The 20552-nt window shown below is 43.8% G+C and overlaps 1 protein-coding gene across 1 annotated transcript in view; it reads right to left on the bottom strand.

The window, feature by feature from the left end:
* The window catches only part of LOC116376477 (mucin-2-like), a 55077-nt gene that overhangs the window by 8794 nt on the left and 25731 nt on the right, over window positions 1-20552 (bottom strand). Inside the window, exons 2-3 of the mRNA XM_031836691.1 lie at window positions 12544-12603; window positions 121-1133 (exon numbers count right to left, since the gene is read on the bottom strand). Coding sequence (XP_031692551.1) covers window positions 121-1133; window positions 12544-12603 — 1073 coding nt within the window. The remainder of the gene's footprint in view (window positions 1-120; window positions 1134-12543; window positions 12604-20552) is intronic.

The following is a 20552-nucleotide window of genomic DNA, read 5'->3' as shown; positions in this document are numbered from 1 at the left end:
TGGTTGTTGTGGGAGAAACTGTGGTTGGTGTGGGAGAAGCTGTGGTTGTTGTGGGAGAAGCTGTGGTTGTTGTGGGAGATGCTGGGGTTGTTGTGGGAGAAGCTGTTGTTGTAGTTTGATCAACTGTGGTTGTTGTGGGAGATGCTGGGGTTGTTGTGGGAGAAGCTGTTGTTGTAGTTTGTGCAGCTGTGGTTGTTGTTGGAGCAGCTGTGGTTGTTGAGGCCAGCACTTCGGTTGTTGTTGATGCAGCTGCGGTGGTTGTAGCTGCAACTGTGGTTGTTGTGGGAGATTCTGTGGTTGTTGTGTGAGAAGTTGTGAATGTTGTGGGAGAAGCTGTGGTTGTTGTGGGAGAAGCTGTGGTTGTTGTGGGAGAAGCTGTGGTTGTCGTTTGTGCAGCTGTGGTTGTTGTGGGAGAAACTGTGGTTGTTGTGGGAGAAGCTGTGGTTGTTGTGGGAGAAGCTGTGGTTGTTGTGGGAGATGCTGGGGTTGTTGTGGGAGAAGCTGTTGTTGTAGTTTGATCAACTGTGGTTGTTGTGGGAGATGCTGGGGTTGTTGTGGGAGAAGCTGTTGTTGTAGTTTCTGCAGCTGTGGTTGTCGTTGGTGCAGCTGTGGTTGTTGAGGCCAGTGCTTCGGTTGTTGTTGCTGCAGCTTCTGTTGTTGTAGCTGCAACTGTGGTTGTTGTGGGAGATTCTGTGGTTGTTGTGTGAGAAGTTGTGAATGTTGTGGGAGAAGCTGTGGTTGTTGTGGGAGAAGCTGTGGTTGTTGTGGGAGAAGCTGTGGTTGTCGTTTGTGCAGCTGTGTTTGTTGTGGGAGAAACTGTGGTTGTTGTGGGAGAAGCTGTGGTTGTTGTGGGAGAAGCTGTGGTTGTTGTGGGAGAAGCTGTGGTTGTCGTTTGTGCAGCTGTGGTTGTTGTTGGAGCAGCTGTGGTTGTTGAGGCCAGCACTTCGGTTGTTGTTGCTGCAGCTGTGGTGGTTGTAGCTGCAACTGTGGTTGTTGTGGGAGATTCTGTGGTTGTTGTGTGAGAAGTTGTGAATGTTGTGGGAGAAGCTGTGGTTGTTGTGGGAGACGCTGTGGTTGTTGTGGGAGAAGCTGTGGTTGTCGTTTGTGCAGCTGTGGTTGTTGTGGGAGAAACTGTGGTTGTTGTGGGAGAAGCTGTGGTTGTTGTGGGAGAAGCTGTGGTTGTTGTGGGAGATGCTGGGGTTGTTGTGGGAGAAGCTGTTGTTGTAGTTTGATCAACTGTGGTTGTTGTGGGAGATGCTGGGGTTGTTGTGGGAGAAGCTGTTGTTGTAGTTTGTGCAGCTGTGGTTGTTGTTGGAGCAGCTGTGGTTGTTGAGGCCAGCACTTCGGTTGTTGTTGATGCAGCTGCGGTGGTTGTAGCTGCAACTGTGGTTGTTGTGGGAGATTCTGTGGTTGTTGTGTGAGAAGTTGTGAATGTTGTGGGAGAAGCTGTGGTTGTTGTGGGAGAAGCTGTGGTTGTTGTGGGAGAAGCTGTGGTTGTCGTTTGTGCAGCTGTGGTTGTTGTGGGAGAAACTGTGGTTGTTGTGGGAGAAGCTGTGGTTGTTGTGGGAGAAGCTGTGGTTGTTGTGGGAGATGCTGGGGTTGTTGTGGGAGAAGCTGTTGTTGTAGTTTGATCAACTGTGGTTGTTGTGGGAGATGCTGGGGTTGTTGTGGGAGAAGCTGTTGTTGTAGTTTCTGCAGCTGTGGTTGTCGTTGGTGCAGCTGTGGTTGTTGAGGCCAGTGCTTCGGTTGTTGTTGCTGCAGCTTCTGTTGTTGTAGCTGCAACTGTGGTTGTTGTGGGAGATTCTGTGGTTGTTGTGTGAGAAGTTGTGAATGTTGTGGGAGAAGCTGTGGTTGTTGTGGGAGAAGCTGTGGTTGTTGTGGGAGAAGCTGTGGTTGTCGTTTGTGCAGCTGTGTTTGTTGTGGGAGAAACTGTGGTTGTTGTGGGAGAAGCTGTGGTTGTTGTGGGAGAAGCTGTGGTTGTTGTGGGAGAAGCTGTGGTTGTCGTTTGTGCAGCTGTGGTTGTTGTTGGAGCAGCTGTGGTTGTTGAGGCCAGCACTTCGGTTGTTGTTGCTGCAGCTGTGGTGGTTGTAGCTGCAACTGTGGTTGTTGTGGGAGATTCTGTGGTTGTTGTGTGAGAAGTTGTGAATGTTGTGGGAGAAGCTGTGGTTGTTGTGGGAGACGCTGTGGTTGTTGTGGGAGAAGCTGTGGTTGTCGTTTGTGCAGCTGTGGTTGTTGTGGGAGAAACTGTGGTTGTTGTGGGAGAAGCTGTGGTTGTTGTGGGAGAAGCTGTGGTTGTTGTGGGAGATGCTGGGGTTGTTGTGGGAGAAGCTGTTGTTGTAGTTTGATCAACTGTGGTTGTTGTGGGAGATGCTGGGGTTGTTGTGGGAGAAGCTGTTGTTGTAGTTTGTGCAGCTGTGGTTGTTGTTGGAGCAGCTGTGGTTGTTGAGGCCAGCACTTCGGTTGTTGTTGATGCAGCTGCGGTGGTTGTAGCTGCAACTGTGGTTGTTGTGGGAGATTCTGTGGTTGTTGTGTGAGAAGTTGTGAATGTTGTGGGAGAAGCTGTGGTTGTTGTGGGAGAAGCTGTGGTTGTTGTGGGAGAAGCTGTGGTTGTCGTTTGTGCAGCTGTGGTTGTTGTGGGAGAAACTGTGGTTGTTGTGGGAGAAGCTGTGGTTGTTGTGGGAGAAGCTGTGGTTGTTGTGGGAGATGCTGGGGTTGTTGTGGGAGAAGCTGTTGTTGTAGTTTGATCAACTGTGGTTGTTGTGGGAGATGCTGGGGTTGTTGTGGGAGAAGCTGTTGTTGTAGTTTCTGCAGCTGTGGTTGTCGTTGGTGCAGCTGTGGTTGTTGAGGCCAGTGCTTCGGTTGTTGTTGCTGCAGCTTCTGTTGTTGTAGCTGCAACTGTGGTTGTTGTGGGAGATTCTGTGGTTGTTGTGTGAGAAGTTGTGAATGTTGTGGGAGAAGCTGTGGTTGTTGTGGGAGAAGCTGTGGTTGTTGTGGGAGAAGCTGTGGTTGTCGTTTGTGCAGCTGTGTTTGTTGTGGGAGAAACTGTGGTTGTTGTGGGAGAAGCTGTGGTTGTTGTGGGAGAAGCTGTGGTTGTTGTGGGAGAAGCTGTGGTTGTCGTTTGTGCAGCTGTGGTTGTTGTTGGAGCAGCTGTGGTTGTTGAGGCCAGCACTTCGGTTGTTGTTGCTGCAGCTGTGGTGGTTGTAGCTGCAACTGTGGTTGTTGTGGGAGATTCTGTGGTTGTTGTGTGAGAAGTTGTGAATGTTGTGGGAGAAGCTGTGGTTGTTGTGGGAGACGCTGTGGTTGTTGTGGGAGAAGCTGTGGTTGTCGTTTGTGCAGCTGTGGTTGTTGTGGGAGAAACTGTGGTTGTTGTGGGAGAAGCTGTGGTTGTTGTGGGAGAAGCTGTGGTTGTTGTGGGAGATGCTGGGGTTGTTGTGGGAGAAGCTGTTGTTGTAGTTTGATCAACTGTGGTTGTTGTGGGAGATGCTGGGGTTGTTGTGGGAGAAGCTGTTGTTGTAGTTTGTGCAGCTGTGGTTGTTGTTGGAGCAGCTGTGGTTGTTGAGGCCAGCACTTCGGTTGTTGTTGATGCAGCTGCGGTGGTTGTAGCTGCAACTGTGGTTGTTGTGGGAGATTCTGTGGTTGTTGTGTGAGAAGTTGTGAATGTTGTGGGAGAAGCTGTGGTTGTTGTGGGAGAAGCTGTGGTTGTTGTGGGAGAAGCTGTGGTTGTCGTTTGTGCAGCTGTGTTTGTTGTGGGAGAAACTGTGGTTGTTGTGGGAGAAGCTGTGGTTGTTGTGGGAGAAGCTGTGGTTGTTGTGGGAGATGCTGGGGTTGTTGTTGGAGCAGCTGTGGTTGTTGAGGCCAGCACTTCGGTTGTTGTTGCTGCAACTGTGGTTGTTGTAGCTGCACATGTGGTTGTTATGGGAGAAGCTGTGGTTGTCGTTTGTGCAGCTGTGGTTGTTGTGTGAGAAGTTGTGAATGTTGTTGGAGCAGTTGTAGTTGTTGTGGGGGAAGCTGTGGTTGTTGTGGAAGAAGCTGTTGTTGTAGTTTCTGCAGCTGTGGTTGTCGTTGGTGCAGCTGTTGTTGTTGAGGCCAGTGCTTCGGTTGTTGTTGCTGCAGCATCTGTTGTTGTAGCTACAACTGTGGTTGTTGTGGGAGAAGCTGTGCTTGTTGTGGTAGGAGCGGTGGTTGTTGTGGGAGAAGCTGTGGTTGTTGTGGGAGAAGCTGTGGTTGTTGTGGGAGAAGCTGTGGTTGTTGTGGGAGAAGCTGTTGTTGTAGTTTGTGCAGCTGTGGTTGTTGTTGGAGCAGCTGTGGTTGTTGAGGCCAGCACTTCGGTTGTTGTTGCTGCAGCTGTGGTGGTTGTAGCTGCAACTGTGGTTGTTGTGTGAGAAGTTGTGAATGTTGTGGGAGAAGCTGTGGTTGTTGTGGGAGAAGCTGTGGTTGTTGTGGGAGAAGCAGTGGTTGTTGTGGGAGAAGCTTTGGTTGTTGTGGGAGAAGCTGTGGTTGTTGTGGGAGATGCTGCTGTGGTTGTTGTGGGAGAAGCTGTTGTTGTAGTTTGATCAACTGTGGTTGTTGTGGGAGCTGCTGGGGTTGTTGTGGGAGAAGCTGTTGTTGTAGTTTCTGCAGCTGTGGTTGTCGTTGGTGCAGCTGTGGTTGTTGAGGCCAGTGCTTCGGTTGTTGTTGATGCAGCTTCTGTTGTTGTAGCTGCAACTGTGGTTGTTGTGGGAGAAGCTGTGGTTGTTGTGGGAGAAGCTGTTGTTGTAGTTTGTGCAGCTGTGGTTGTTGTTGGAGCAGCTGTGGTTGTTGAGGCCAGCACTTCGGTTGTTGTTGATGCAGCTGTGGTGGTTGTAGGTGCAACTGTGGTTGTTGTGGGAGATTCTGTGGTTGTTGTGTGAGAAGTTGTGAATGTTGTGGGAGAAGCTGTGGTTGTTGTGGGAGAAGCTGTGGTTGTTGTGGGAGAAGCTGTGGTTGTCGTTTGTGCAGCTGTGGTTGTTGTGGGAGAAACTGTGGTTGTTGTGGGCAAAGCTGTGGTTGTTGTGGGAGAAGCTGTGGTTGTTGTGGGAGAAGCTGTTGTTGTAGTTTGTGCAGCTGTGGTTGTCTTTGGAGCAGCTGTGGTTGTTGAGGCCAGCACTTCGGTTGTTGTTGCTGCAGCTGTGGTGGTTGTAGCTGCAACTGTGGTTGTTGTGGGAGATTCTGTGGTTGTTGTGTGAGAAGTTGTGAATGTTGTGGGAGAAGCTGTGGTTGTTGTGGGAGAAGCTGTGGTTGTTGTGGGAGAAGCTGTGGTTGTCGTTTGTGCAGCTGTGGTTGTTGTGGGAGAAGCTGTGGTTGTTGTGGGAGAAGCTGTGGTTGTTGTGGGAGAAGCTGTGGTTGTTGTGGGAGATGCTGGGGTTGTTGTGGGAGAAGCTGTTGTTGTAGTTTGTTCAACTGTGGTTGTTGTGGGAGATGCTGGGGTTGTTGTGGGAGAAGCTGTTGTTGTAGTTTCTGCAGCTGTGGTTGTCGTTGGTGCAGCTGTGGTTGTTGAGGCCAGTGCTTCGGTTGTTGTTGCTGCAGCTTCTGTTGTTGTAGCTGCAACTGTGGTTGTTGTGGGAGAAGCTGTGGTTGTTGTGGGAGAAGCTGTGGTTGTTGTGGGAGAAGCTGTGGTTGTTGTGGGAGAAGCTGTTGTTGTAGTTTGTGCAGCTGTGGTTGTTGTTGGAGCAGCTGTGGTTGTTGAGGCCAGCACTTCGGTTGTTGTTGATGCAGCTGTGGTGGTTGTAGCTGCAACTGTGGTTGTTGTGGGAGATTCTGTGGTTGTTGTGTGAGAAGTTGTGAATGTTGTGGGAGAAGCTGTGGTTGTTGTGGGAGAAGTTGTGGTTGTTGTGGGAGAAGCTGTGGTTGTCGTTTGTGCAGCTGTGGTTGTTGTGGGAGAAACTGTGGTTGTTGTGGGAGAAGCTGTGGTTGTTGTGGGAGAAGCTGTGGTTGTTGTGGGAGATGCTGGGGTTGTTGTGGGAGAAGCTGTGGTTGTTGTGGGAGAAGCGGTTGTTGTTGTGGGAGAAGCAGTGGTTGTTGTGGGAGAAGCTTTGGTTGTTGTGGGAGAAGCTGTGGTTGTTGTGGGAGAAGCTGTGGTTGTTGTGGGAGATGCTGCTGTGGTTGTTGTGGGAGAAGCTGTTGTTGTAGTTTGATCAACTGTGGTTGTTGTGGGAGCTGCTGGGGTTGTTGTGGGAGAAGCTGTTGTTGTAGTTTCTGCAGCTGTGGTTGTCGTTGGTGCAGCTGTGGTTGTTGAGGCCAGTGCTTCGGTTGTTGTTGATGCAGCTTCTGTTGTTGTAGCTGCAACTGTGGTTGTTGTGGGAGAAGCTGTGGTTGTTGTGGGAGAAGCTGTTGTTGTAGTTTGTGCAGCTGTGGTTGTTGTTGGAGCAGCTGTGGTTGTTGAGGCCAGCACTTCGGTTGTTGTTGATGCAGCTGTGGTGGTTGTAGGTGCAACTGTGGTTGTTGTGGGAGATTCTGTGGTTGTTGTGTGAGAAGTTGTGAATGTTGTGGGAGAAGCTGTGGTTGTTGTGGGAGAAGCTGTGGTTGTTGTGGGAGAAGCTGTGGTTGTCGTTTGTGCAGCTGTGGTTGTTGTGGGAGAAACTGTGGTTGTTGTGGGCAAAGCTGTGGTTGTTGTGGGAGAAGCTGTGGTTGTTGTGGGAGAAGCTGTTGTTGTAGTTTGTGCAGCTGTGGTTGTCTTTGGAGCAGCTGTGGTTGTTGAGGCCAGCACTTCGGTTGTTGTTGCTGCAGCTGTGGTGGTTGTAGCTGCAACTGTGGTTGTTGTGGGAGATTCTGTGGTTGTTGTGTGAGAAGTTGTGAATGTTGTGGGAGAAGCTGTGGTTGTTGTGGGAGAAGCTGTGGTTGTTGTGGGAGAAGCTGTGGTTGTCGTTTGTGCAGCTGTGGTTGTTGTGGGAGAAGCTGTGGTTGTTGTGGGAGAAGCTGTGGTTGTTGTGGGAGAAGCTGTGGTTGTTGTGGGAGATGCTGGGGTTGTTGTGGGAGAAGCTGTTGTTGTAGTTTGTTCAACTGTGGTTGTTGTGGGAGATGCTGGGGTTGTTGTGGGAGAAGCTGTTGTTGTAGTTTCTGCAGCTGTGGTTGTCGTTGGTGCAGCTGTGGTTGTTGAGGCCAGTGCTTCGGTTGTTGTTGCTGCAGCTTCTGTTGTTGTAGCTGCAACTGTGGTTGTTGTGGGAGAAGCTGTGGTTGTTGTGGGAGAAGCTGTGGTTGTTGTGGGAGAAGCTGTGGTTGTTGTGGGAGAAGCTGTTGTTGTAGTTTGTGCAGCTGTGGTTGTTGTTGGAGCAGCTGTGGTTGTTGAGGCCAGCACTTCGGTTGTTGTTGATGCAGCTGTGGTGCTTGTAGCTGCAACTGTGGTTGTTGTGGGAGATTCTGTGGTTGTTGTGTGAGAAGTTGTGAATGTTGTGGGAGAAGCTGTGGTTGTTGTGGGAGAAGTTGTGGTTGTTGTGGGAGAAGCTGTGGTTGTCGTTTGTGCAGCTGTGGTTGTTGTGGGAGAAACTGTGGTTGTTGTGGGAGAAGCTGTGGTTGTTGTGGGAGAAGCTGTGGTTGTTGTGGGAGATGCTGGGGTTGTTGTGGGAGAAGCTGTGGTTGTTGTGGGAGAAGCGGTTGTTGTAGTTTGATCAACTGTGGTTGTTGTTGGAGCAGCTGTGGTTTTTGAGGCCAGCACTTCGGTTGTTGTTGCTGCAGCTGTGGTTGTTGTAGCTGCAAATGTGGCTGTTATGAGAGAAGCTGTGGTTGTCGTTTGTGCTGCTGTGGTTGTTGTGTGAGAAGTTGTGAATGTTGTTGGAGCAGTTGTAGTTGTTGTGGGGGAAGCTGTGGTTGTTGAGGCCAGCACTTCGGTTGTTGTTGCTGCAGCTATGGTTGTTGTAGCTGCAACTGTGGTTGTTATGGGAGAAGCTGTGGTTGTCGTTTGTGCTGCTGTGGTTGTTGTGTGAGAAGTTGTGAATGTTGTTGGAGCAATTGTAGTTGTTGTGGGGGAAGTTGTGAATGTTGTGGGAGAAGCTGTGGTTGTTGTGGGAGAAGCTGTGGTTGTCGTTTGTGCAGCTGTGGTTGTTGTTGGAGCAGCTGTGGTTCTTGAGGCAAGCACTTCGGTTGTTGTTGCTGCAGCTCTTGTTGTTGTAGCTGCAACTGTGGTTGTTGTGGGAGAAGCTGTGCTTCTTGTGGTAGGAGCTGTGGTTGTTGTGGGATAAGCTGTGGTTGTTGTGGGAGAAGCTGTGGTTGTTGTGGGAGAAGATGTGGTTGTTGTGGGAGAAGCTGTGGTTGTTGTGGGAGAAGCTGTTGTTGTAGTTTTTGCAGCTGTGGTTGTTGTTGGAGCATCCGTGGTTGTTGAGGCCAGCCCTTCGGTTTTTGTTGCTGCAGCAGGGGTTGTTGTAGCTGCAACTGTGGTTGTTGTGGGAGAAGCTGTGGTTGTTGTGGGAGAAGCTGTGGTTGTCGTTTGTGCAGCTGTGGTTGTTGTTGGAGCAGCTGTGGTTGGTGAGGCCAGCACCTCGGTTGTTGTTGCTGCAGCTCTTGTTGTTGTAGCTGCAACTGTGGTTGTTGTGGGAGAAGCTGTGGTTGTTGTGGGATAAGCTGTGGTTGTTGTGGGAGTAGCTGTTGTTGTTGTAGCCATATCTGTGCTTGTTGAAGCCGTAGGTGTAGATGTCATTGGTGTTGTTGTGGGTGTTGTTGTGGTTGTTGTGGGTACGACTTTGGTTGTTGTATTGGAAGCTGCTGTGGTTGTGGGATCTGCTGTAGCCTTCTTGGGAGAAAAAGGTGTTGTTTTAGGTGTATCTGTGGTTGTTGTGGGGGCAGATGTGGTTGTTGTAGGGATGAATTTGGTTGTTGTAGCCACAGCTGTGGTTGCTGTAGGAGAATATGTGGTTGTTGTGGGAACAGATGTGGTTGTTGTAGGGGAAGCTGTTGTTGGAGCTGCTGCAGTTGTTGTGGGAGACACTGTGGTTGTTGTGGGTGCATCTATGGTTTTTTTGGGAACAGATTTTGTTGTTGTTGGGATGGCTGTGATTTTTTGTTGATGGCAGGGTTCTGGGGGTTGTTGTTCTTGCATCTGGTGATGTTGTGGGGGCATCTGTGGTTTTTTTTGCGACTTCTCTTCTCGTCGTATCCGCAGCTGTGGTTGTTGTGGGTGCAGCTTTGTTTTTTCTTGCCTCAGCTCTTCTTTTCGTACCCACAGCGTGGTTGTTGTGGGAGCAGCTGTAGTCGTCATTGCTGCGGCTGTGTTTGTTGTGGGAGCAGCTGTTGTTGTTGTGGGCTCAGCTGTGTTTGATTGTGCTGACACAGTTGTCAAGATTGTTGTTGCCGTAAGTACTGTTGATGGAATCGACATTATCATTGTTATTTTCATAGTTGTTTTATCATGCCCAGCACATTTAAGGGGGCATTTGAAGTGTCTGCCCTATATCTGAGAGAAATACGAAAGATCAGGAAAAAATTGCTTTAAAAATAACAACGTATTTAACCCCTTCTTTTGACACTGAACTACTTCCATACAAACATCCATAACTTGTTTTAAAACCTCTTAGGGAGGCGAATTCGAATTTGCGAATTTTCGCAGCTTTTTGTTAAAATCGCGCAACATTTCAAAGTCCTGCTACTCATGCCAGGAATATAGTATATGCATATGATAAGTATGTGTGTATAGAAAATACTCTGAAGTCTCTAAAACTGGTTAAATCGTGTCTGTGGCTATAACAGTACTTGTTTAGGAGTAAAAATCCCTCGAAAAACTGTTCACCAAAAACACACAAAAAATATTCATCCGCCAGTCAATGTATTGTCTAAGGCGACAGACAAAAAACGAGGCCCCCATTACAATGCCTACAGCTTCCACACGATGTCGCCAGTACTGGCATTTTTTGCCTGCTTTATCCTTGGTTAGATGACGCATAGGCACTTCCTTTCTTGGGGCTCACCCCAGGATGTTGTGAAATTGAAAACATGGACGATGATTTCAAGACTTGCTGCTATCGAATACAGATCGCCCCATGATCAATTTTATAGATTATTAACGTTTATTAATACCTAAAGTTGGTTTAGAAAAGTAGTTTGAAGTGATTTGTAAAAGTTTATAGGCAACTTTTGTAATTTTAAAAAGTGACGTTGCGTCTTGTAAAAGGGAATATTCCTGGATCAGACCGGTCTTCAGAGAATGACATTTTGGCTATACAATGACGGATTTAATCGGGAAAAAGACCCAATTGTGATGTTTATGGGATATATAGGAGTGCCAAGAAAGAAGCTCGTCAAAGGTAATGAATGTTTTATATTTTATTTCTGCGTTTTGGGTAGCGCCGGCTACCGCAAAATCTGTTGTTTAGGTGACGGTCTGGTATTCTGGGGGGTGCATGCTATCAGATAATAGCTTCTCATGCTTTCGCCGAAAAGCATTTTACAAATCTGACTTGGTGGATAGATTCACAACGAGTGTAGCTTTAATTCAGTACCTTGCATGTGTGTTTTAATGAAAGTTTGAGTTTTATCAAAAACTATAGGTGGCGCTCTAAAATTTCCACTGATCTAATCCCGCCACAGGAACACTCCTCCATTTAACTGCTACCGGACTTGCCTTCAGTTCAGTCTTGTGAGGATTGGTGGCGTCCTAGAGCAAAACAGTCGACATGTATGTGTTTATGAGAGACTCACCTTTTCATAGAGGTTTCAATAGTTTGTAAACCATTCGGAAGCTACATAGTTTCTTTTTTAGAAGATTTTTGGGGTGTTTTATGCTCTATAGCTCTGCCACCTTTCACTGCAGATGTGAAAGGCCGATATCAGCGGACGCGGTCGATTGAGACGCAGCCCATCCAAAAATACTTCTCTAGTTTAAAACTTCTTGATGCTACCCATCCCTTAAGCGGGATAATTGTCATCAGCAACCGCTGAATAGCATAGCGCCTCAGTCAAATAATATTACTAAAAATATTCATATTCATAAAATCACAATTGCAATATTGCAAAACACAGTTTAGCCTTTTGTTAATCCACCTGTCATCTCAGAAATTATGCTTTACAGCGAAAGCAATCCAAGCGTTTGTGTAAGTTTATCGATCGCATGACAAAACATTAAATACACTTAGCATCAGGTAGCTTGGTCACGAAAATCAGAAAAGCAATCAAATTAATCATTTACCTTTGATGATCTTCGGATGTTTTCACTCACGAGACTCCCAGTTACACAACAAATGTTCCTTTTGTTCCATAAAGATCATTTTTATATCCAAAATTCCTCCGTTTGTTTGGAGTATTATGTTCAGAAATCCACAGGATTTTTTATAATCAATCCTCAGGTTGTTTTTATAATATATAATCGGTAATATATCAACCTCAAATCTCTTTCACAGTAGGAGAGGGAAAAGCAATACCCATCCAAACTCTGTTGCGCGAGCAAAACAGACCACTTGACCCGATGTTATCGTTCTGGCTCATTTTTCAAAATAAAAGCCTGAAACTATGTCTGAAGACTGTTGACACCTTGAGGAAGCGATAGGAAAAGGAATCTGGTTGATATCCCTTTAAATGGAGCAATGGGAGGCTATGGAACATGGAGTTTTCAAAATAGAAGCCACTTCCTGGTTTGATTTTTATCAGGGTTTCGCCTGCAATATCAGTTCTGTTATACTCACAGACAATATTTTGACAGTTTTGGAAACTTTTGTGTTTTCTATCCTAATCTGTCAATTATATGCATATTCTAGCATCTGGTCCTGAGAAATAGGTCGTTTACTTTGGGAACGTTATTTTTCCAAACATAAAAATAGTGTCCCCTAGCTTCAAGAGTTAATGGGTCTTGAGACAGGAGCCATAGCCATTTATCATTAACCATGCTACTTGCTATTCACCCTAGTTCATGCGCACCCTCTGCTGTTTGAGTCTTTGGTACTGCAATAATTACCCCCAAAAATTCACAGTTTCACAGTATTGTTCCAACCTCATATTGTGGAAATATATATAAAAGACAGGAAAGTCACGTTTTTGATTGCACTGGAATTTTAACGATTTGATAATCTACACTTTTTTTACACTGTGTTTTTTGTAAGACATATTCTCATATGAACATCAGGAACTATTTAATCTCACTGTAACGGCTTTCTTCTATCTCCTCCCCGGACGAGGAGGTGTAGCAAGGATCGGACCAAAATGCAGCGTGGCTATTGCAATCCATGTTTATTAAATAATAAAGAAACACGAACTTACAAAAACAATAAATGTAATGTGAAAACCGAAACAGCCCTATCTGGTGCAAACACAAAGACAGGAACAATCACCCACAAAATACACAGTGAAACCCCGGCTACCTAAATATGGTTCCCAATCAGAGACAACGAGAATCACCTGACTCTGATTGAGAACCGCCTCAGGCCGCCAAACCTATGCTACACCCCTACTCAGCCGCAATCCCAATGCCTACAAAACCCCAATACGAAACACAACAAAATAAACCCCTGTCACACCCTGGCCTGACCAAATATATAACGAAAATACAAAATACTATGACCAAGGCGTGACACTCACAGAAGTTGAACATGTTCTGCTTTCATTTCTCACCTGTTAAGCAGAGCAGTGTAGCTCTGCATCTCATCTTGATTGTAGCCATATCTCCACCACCTAAGAGAGAAAGATGATATCAAGTTTTCTACACATAAATGTTGGAACTATAATTTGATATTCAGCCTCGTACAATATATGTACATTTTGGCATGTGGATATGTTTACACACTCACCCCAATGGTTGTCGATACCCTGAGATATCAAATCTTTCATTACATAATTCACATACTGTCATAAAGGAAATTATTTGCACCATTGATAAAGATGAGCCGAAAAGACTGTATAAATAAATAACACAAATACTATTGCATAGTATTTTTTGAAGATTATATAATAATACTACTAATACAATTGCTCAGAGAAAAATATTTTGTTTAAGAAGTAATCCTTTTTTCTCCAAACGTTTCAATACACTAGCACCCTCCCCTTGCGTGAATAACTGCACTGAGCCTTTTTCTAAAATTATTTATGGGATTGGAGAACACATTGGGAGGAATCCATTTTGAAAAGGCTTGGAGACCTTGTCCCTCCCCCTGGAATGCTATTCCTTAGAGCAGTGAATCATCTTCTGTGACTGTTTTACTTTACACAATCTAATCATTTCCGATATAAACCCCGGGGCGATGTGTTTGGTGTGTTCGATACCATTCCATTGATTCCATTCCAGCCATTACTATGAGCCCATCCACCCTAATAAAGGAGCCAACTGCCGCTTGTGCCACATTTCATTGGGGAAAAAACAACCTGCGTTTTAATCACAAATAACAACTGTTATTTTGCCACTCATGCAAGTACAGCACGATTTATAGTCACATATTTGAGTTTCCAAATCTCAGTTAGTTAGGGGATATTCTCTCTATGTTAGCAAAAACCCTCTGAGAACCTTTTTAGTATGTCTTGGTGTTAAAGTTAGGAGAACATTCCCTTAAAATGTCTAGCAGAACTTATCTAGAATGTGGTTAAAATGTTCTCTGAATATAATATATTAAAGTTCTAGACACGTTTCATGGGACGTTGCAAGAACATTCATGTCCAGTTTTCTGAGGGTTCGGAGAATATTCCACCAACGTCCCACCAGACATACACAGAACAGAATTGCCATGTTCTCAGAATATGCGATATTAACGTTCTAGACACATTTTTTTATTTTTTTATTTTACCCCCTTTTTCTCCCCAATTTCGTAGTATCCAATTATTAGTAGTTACTATCTTGTCTCATTGCTACAACTCCCGCATGGGCTCGGGAGAGATGAAGGTCGAAAGTCATGCGTCCTTCGAAACACAACCCAACCAAGCCGCACTGCTTCTTAACACAGCGCGCATCCAACCCGGAAGCCAGCCGCACCAATGTGTCGGAGGAAATACCGTACACCTGGCGACCTTGGTTAGCATGCACTGTGCCCAGCCCACCACAGGAGTCGATGCGATGAGACGAGGATATCCCTACCGGCCAAACTCTCCCTAACCCGGACGACGCTAGGCCAATTGTGCGTCGCCTCACGGACCTTCCAGTTGCAGCCGGCGCGAACCCAGTGCCCTAGACCACGGCTCCACCTGGGAGGCCCTATGTTCTAGACACATTTGATGAGAACGTTGCAAGAACATTCCTGTGTTCAGTTGTCTGAGGGTTAGGAGAATATTCCATGAACGCCACATCAAACATACACAGAACATGGTTGCCATACTCACAGAAGATAATAACCTTTTTTGACATGTTTAATAGGACGCTGCAAGAACAGTGGCGGCTTCATGTTATGGGTATGCTTGTCATTGGCTAGGACTAGAGAGTTTGTAGGATAAAAATAAATGGAATACAGCTCAGTCAGCTTTCCAACAGACACAGGGAGGAAAATTCACCTTTCAGCAGGACAATTACCTAAAACACAAAATATACACTGGTGTTTCTTACTAAGACGAAATGTAATGTTCCTGTGCAGCCTAGTTACAGTTTTGACTTTAATGTTCTTGAAAATCTATGGCAAGACTTACATAAATATTTTACATTCCCAATATTGTACATTCCAGGTGTACAGACTTACCCAGAAAGACTGATTCTAAGATGTATTGACTCAGGGTTGTCAATACTTATGTCAATGAGATGTATTTCCTTTTCAGTAAATTAGCAAAAAATAAATAAAAACTGAGTTTTCATTTTGTCATTATGGGGTATTGTGTGTAGATGGGTGTAACACAACAAAATGTGGAATAAGTCAAGGGGTATGACTAATTTCTGAAGGCACTGTATAATGAAATCCTATTACCGTCTGATGTACATTCTTGAACTGACTTGGTAACCTTCTGGATTGATTTGGCAGATATACATGAATGATGTTAGGGGCTACAGGTCTACTTGGTGGAAAGATCATTTCATGTGATATTATTGGATTGGTGAAATATCACTCGCTGCTTTTGAGAGGAGTTTCAATGTTTGAGTCTTCATTACTGTTTTGTATTTTCAAATTACATTCTGTCAAATACCTATTTTGATGACAACATCATGAACCGTCATATGAACCAAACATATTTAAGAATGTTTGTTATTTCTCACTCAACTATTATTTTTTGTTCAGATACAGGTGTGTATAAAGTTTGCAGATAAAACATTTTTGGATAATGATAAATAACTTTATAAAGTAATGCTATAAAATATAAATCATAAAAAAAATCCTAGCATTCTTTTACTAAATTCAGTATCTTGCATGCCCATTTCCACTCACCTGAACTTCTTGAAATAAATAAATGAAGTCCACTTGAAATGTTACTTCCAAAGATTCACAAGGTGATCGTCAACCAGGTATATAGGTCAGAAAGTATAGCTTCTTCTCTCTCTATCACCTCACAATTGGTAATGTCCGTATGACAGGAGGATGCAGGTATGCTCAATATGATTCTCAGACTGTATTAGCAGCCTTAATATTGCAATTGCTTTTCAACTGGTTGGGTGGCTTCAATGTGTGTTGTTAGGCCCTTTTTATAGATGAGAACATTCCTAAACATTCCTCCACCCCGGAAAATCCATCTACCCTAATCCACTGTCTAAAGACATCATCAGTGCCATCCTCCTATCTTTTGTTTTTGTTAATTGTCCAATTACATAAGAGGTATTGAAATGATTTGCCCTACCGGTTTTACCTCGAGTCACTGATAATTGCACATGACTTGAAATACAGATATGCATCTGTTGGTCACAGATACCTTTGAAAAAAGGTTAAGGGCGTGGATCAGAAAAACCAGTGTCTGGTTTTACCACAATTTGCCTCAGGTAGCGCGACACATCTCATTCGCATAGAGTTGATCAGGCTGTTGATTGTGGCAGGTAGAATTTTGTCCAACTCCATATTACATGTGTTTTATTTGATTACTTTATTATTTCCTTCCAGGTCATCATCTCATCTCTATAGATCTGCTACGTATGCTGTCTGACAAAATCACTCTTTTACTAGTTCTTCAAAGTAAATAAGGCATACTTTTATAACTGCTGAATACCAACTAGCAATCACTTAGGTTAGATCATGTATTTTCAGATGGAGATACCTCACGAAGCAACTGCTGCCCTTCCCTTTCGATGTGCTTTCTCCTGTCTCTCATCTCTCACCCTCTCCATGTCTGCCCCACACCAGAGAGGAAGAGGTGAAGCAAGATTCTTGAGCATCTCTTCATTATACCCATCGACTGTACAAGTAGGCACTTAATGGATTATGGTCATTGTAGTTATTTACCACGTTTTCTGTGCTAAACTATTTAGAATATTGGCCTGTTGGAAACTACAACTCCCTACTGCATCGCACAGTTTGGGCTTGATCTGATTTCGCTCTAGAGAAACTGCACATTGAGCTCACTGAAGAAAAAACATCTACTAAGTGGAATTGAAATAATTCAACCGACATCAGACAATTCAATTGTTTAAAAACCCGATAAATGACCAACATTTCATGAATCCCTCTGGGTGAACAAAATATTGAAAATACATGGGCCCTTAATATTAAGTTATGTGTCCTCAAGGTATGTGTCCTCAAATGTTATTTAGTATAAGAATATCACATCAGCTGGTAGAACTGACTAAATTAAATGAATCTTATAACTTATTCCATTTCACAGGTATTTTTGGGGCTCATGTCTTTTAATATTCATGTAGACTAGGGGCTATATAGATTATTATCTGTCATGTTGTGTGGACACTTGCATTTCTTTACAGCTGAGTTACCCTGGTCGTGTCAGTACACAGTCATTTTTTTATTAATAACATCATGCAACTTTACCTCGCTACATCTCCAAAGAGGAGAACAAAGAGAACAGCAGGCCAGTAGATTCCTTAGAACAGCAGCAGCCAGGAGAAACTGGTAGGCAAGTGGATGATTTAGGTGACCCTGACACTGGCTCAAAACAAGTTAAGCTACCCAAGTATCCCCTTGACCGTTTTGGATCGCAAAACTAAAGAGACACACCAGAAGAGAACCCAGAAACAGCAGCTGAAGAGTAGATGATTGAGATAGACACCAGACAAAACACAGATTCAGCAACTGAAAAGTAGGATATGATGGAGAGAGACACACCACACCGAGGCTCCCGAGCGGCGCAGCGTTCTAAGGCACTGCATTTTAGTGCAAGAGGGGTCACTACAGTACCTGGTTCGAATCCAGGCTGAATCACATCCAGCCGTGATTAGGAGTCCCATAGGGTGGTGCACAATTGGCCAGGTGTCGTCTGCGTTTGGCCGGGGTAGGCCGACATTCTAAACAAGACTATGTTAGCGGAACCCCGTTCCCAGACAGGTTTTAACTGACTTATCAAGTTAAATGGAGGTTAGATAATACATAAAAACGAAATAAAAACACAGCAATAGAATAACAGGATTCCAGAAGAACAGGCCACAAGCATAGACGAAGGAGACAGCAACAAAGAAGTACCTCGGACAGCAACAGACAAGACACAGAGAAAGTCACAGAAGAAGGCAGATGGAGAGACAACAGAGGTAGGTTGATCACAGAGTGGACTAAATATCACTTCACACTGCTCTAGAGATTCTATGTAGTTTTATTTGCACAAATTATAACAAATGAATTATTAACAGTGCCAAAGTAAAACATGTTTTACAAAGAATTTGCAGGTGAGGTGAAAAAATCTTGTGAAATTACTTTTAAAACAATTGCTGAAAATTCATTTTGGCGGGATTTAGTTGGTGAGATTGAGATTTTTGTCATAAATGGAAAATAACATCTTTTGTAACCTCCTTGGTGAATATATTTATGGACAGACTGACATGCTGATTGATGCATTGGTAGATACCTGTTGGTATATGGAGAGATGAATAGAGAGGGTGCAGTCAGAGATCTAAGGGTTTTTGAGTCATTAAATGCTTCTCTATTATGGCAGCAGAATGTGTCAACTTATCTACTCTCTCACATGACTCACCAAGCATGATTATTTTAGGATGGGTCTAAGGACTGAGCACTGGCACCTGTAGTTGTAGACTTTGGATGGGTGATACAAAGTCAGGTACACTGTAATTACAATGTAGTTAAACATTGTTGTTAGTTTACAACTGTGAAATCTACAGAGTGTGCAAATATGTCACCAAGGCAAAGGGTGGCTACTTTGAAGAATCGCTCTTGCACTGAGCTTCAAATATATTTTAATATATATATATTTTGATTTGTTTAACACTTTTTTGTTTACTAGATGATTCCATAGGTGTTATTTCAAAGTCTGGATGTATACACTATTATTCTACAATGTAGAAAATAGTAAAAAATAAAGAATAAACCTGGAATGAGTATGTGTGTCCAAACTTGACTGGTACTGTATGTGTAATTACATATAACACAAATTTTGGTAATTAAATATCATTAAACCACACCTACATGTATTATATAGGAAACGATATCACCTAACTTCTGGTCACAGCTGCCAAAATAAAGGAAACTTTAATAAATTAGGGATAATAAGTATTTCAATTGTGTTGAGATCTGGTGACGAAGATGGCGATGGCATATGATTTACATCGCTTTAATTTTCATACAACCATACAGTGACCACATTGCCCTGATGATGGGGGCATTTTCATCCTGGAAGAGACCCTTCCCACCAGAATGGAACTGCTTCAGCAGAGGTTGTAGGTGATCACTCAGAATGGATGTGTAGTTATTGGCATATACCTGGCCCTGTAAGGGGTTGAGTGGACCTAAACTATGCAGGGAAATGCACCACACACCATAACAGAGACACCTGAATCCTTCTCCTGCTTTCAATATACGTCGTGTCCCTCATTTATTCAAGTGTTTCCTTGATTTTGTCAGTTACCTGTATCTCTGTTGATAAACGGGGCTAGATTACCCAATAATAGGATACGTGAGTTAAAGTTTGTGAAGACAAAAGCCAAATCTGTTACGTAAAGTTCACAAAGCAAATTTAGCTTGTAACTATTACATGACCTGCACATCATGATCAAATGCAAATACATTTTAGTTGGCCAAAGGTTTGTTCAACTTGTGATGAAGTCCTCAAAAACAAAAAAAATCAGAAGCAGCAAGATTACAATAATGGGAAATGCAACCACAATGCACTTCAACTTTGACATGTTGAAGGCTAACTATAGGGAGAAGCACTGTAATATTAACGTTAACCTCTGGTAACACCACATTAAAACAGTGCACATGTTGTTTCAGGACGATGGACAGTTACAGAGTCAGCACAAAGTTCATCAGCGCGGTCTCTGCTATTTTAACACCATCAGTTGGACACTGCGCCTAGCATCTCAACGAGCACATTCACACTCATCACGATATGCAATGAACCTGTGAAGAATATATACCTACAGTTTGGTCCAGAATAGGTAAATACAGTAGTTATTCCAAATTGCAGCAAAGATGGCAGCAAATATTGGAATATTTGTACCCAAAATAAGATGTTTCATTTAACTAAAAGGTATTTGAGTCCATCAAAGGAAATGCAAAACAGTTAACCGAAAAATGAAATAGCACTCCAATGACATGTACTGTAGCCTAAACTTTATTTTGTAAAACAAACCTTCAGAAAATAATTGTTAAGGGGATTCCAATTGTTAGCACTGCTCACTGTGAAACCCTAAATCTCGAGTACAGCCTATCGTACAGAATTTAGGAACACCAGAAAAAATGCGTGGATTCAGTGCAAAACTTGAAAAACGTGTGGTTCTCATGGTGAAGTGAAACGAAGACAATGTATCAACTTTCTCGCCTGTGTGATACAATGTAGCCTAACAAAATTGCTTGAAAAAGGCACAGATTTTAGTTTTTTGTTAATAGAAGCATTGATTCTCTTAAATGTTAACTCTTGCACATCAAACGATTTAATAGCGAATCAAATGGTCTGCTGTGCCGATAACCAGGGTTACTATTTAGCAAGATGGAAATGGGAAAATAAGGGACCCGTGAAAAATATTGAAATAGTGTAGCACCCCAATACCATGTGATGTATAGGCTATATATAATTTACTATTTGAATTGTGACCACAAACTAATCTGCATAAATGGGAGGGAAAAGTGTAAGCTGAACCCAATTAAGCAATAAGGCCTGAGGGGGTGTGGTATATGGCCAATTCTTATGCATGACGCAACGCTGAGTGCCTGGATACAGCCCTTAGCCGTGGTATATTGGCCATATACCACCAACCCCTGAGGTTCCCTATTGCTTATCCCTATTATTAACTGGTTAGCAACATAATTAGAAAAAATAGATGTTTTGTCATGCCCATGGTATGCGGTCAGATATACCACGGCTTTCAGACAATCAGCATTCAGGGCTCAAACCACCCAGATTGGAAATACATTTAGGAAATAAATATGAACCACTGGGCACACACTGGTTGAATAAACGGCATTTCATGTCCAATTCTTATATCCAACTGACTTTGAATGGAATAGATTCCAACCCTAACAATAATGTAGTAGTGTTAGCCTTTTATGTAAAACTGCCGTTTCCTATCATTGTTGTGGGCAGGTATGCAGTCTGCTAAAGTTACAGTTCAA

Source organism: Oncorhynchus kisutch, linkage group LG12, assembly GCF_002021735.2.
Source record: "Oncorhynchus kisutch isolate 150728-3 linkage group LG12, Okis_V2, whole genome shotgun sequence".
Classification (NCBI taxonomy): Eukaryota; Metazoa; Chordata; class Actinopteri; order Salmoniformes; family Salmonidae; genus Oncorhynchus; species Oncorhynchus kisutch.
This window is presented reverse-complemented; position numbering and strand designations above follow the sequence as displayed.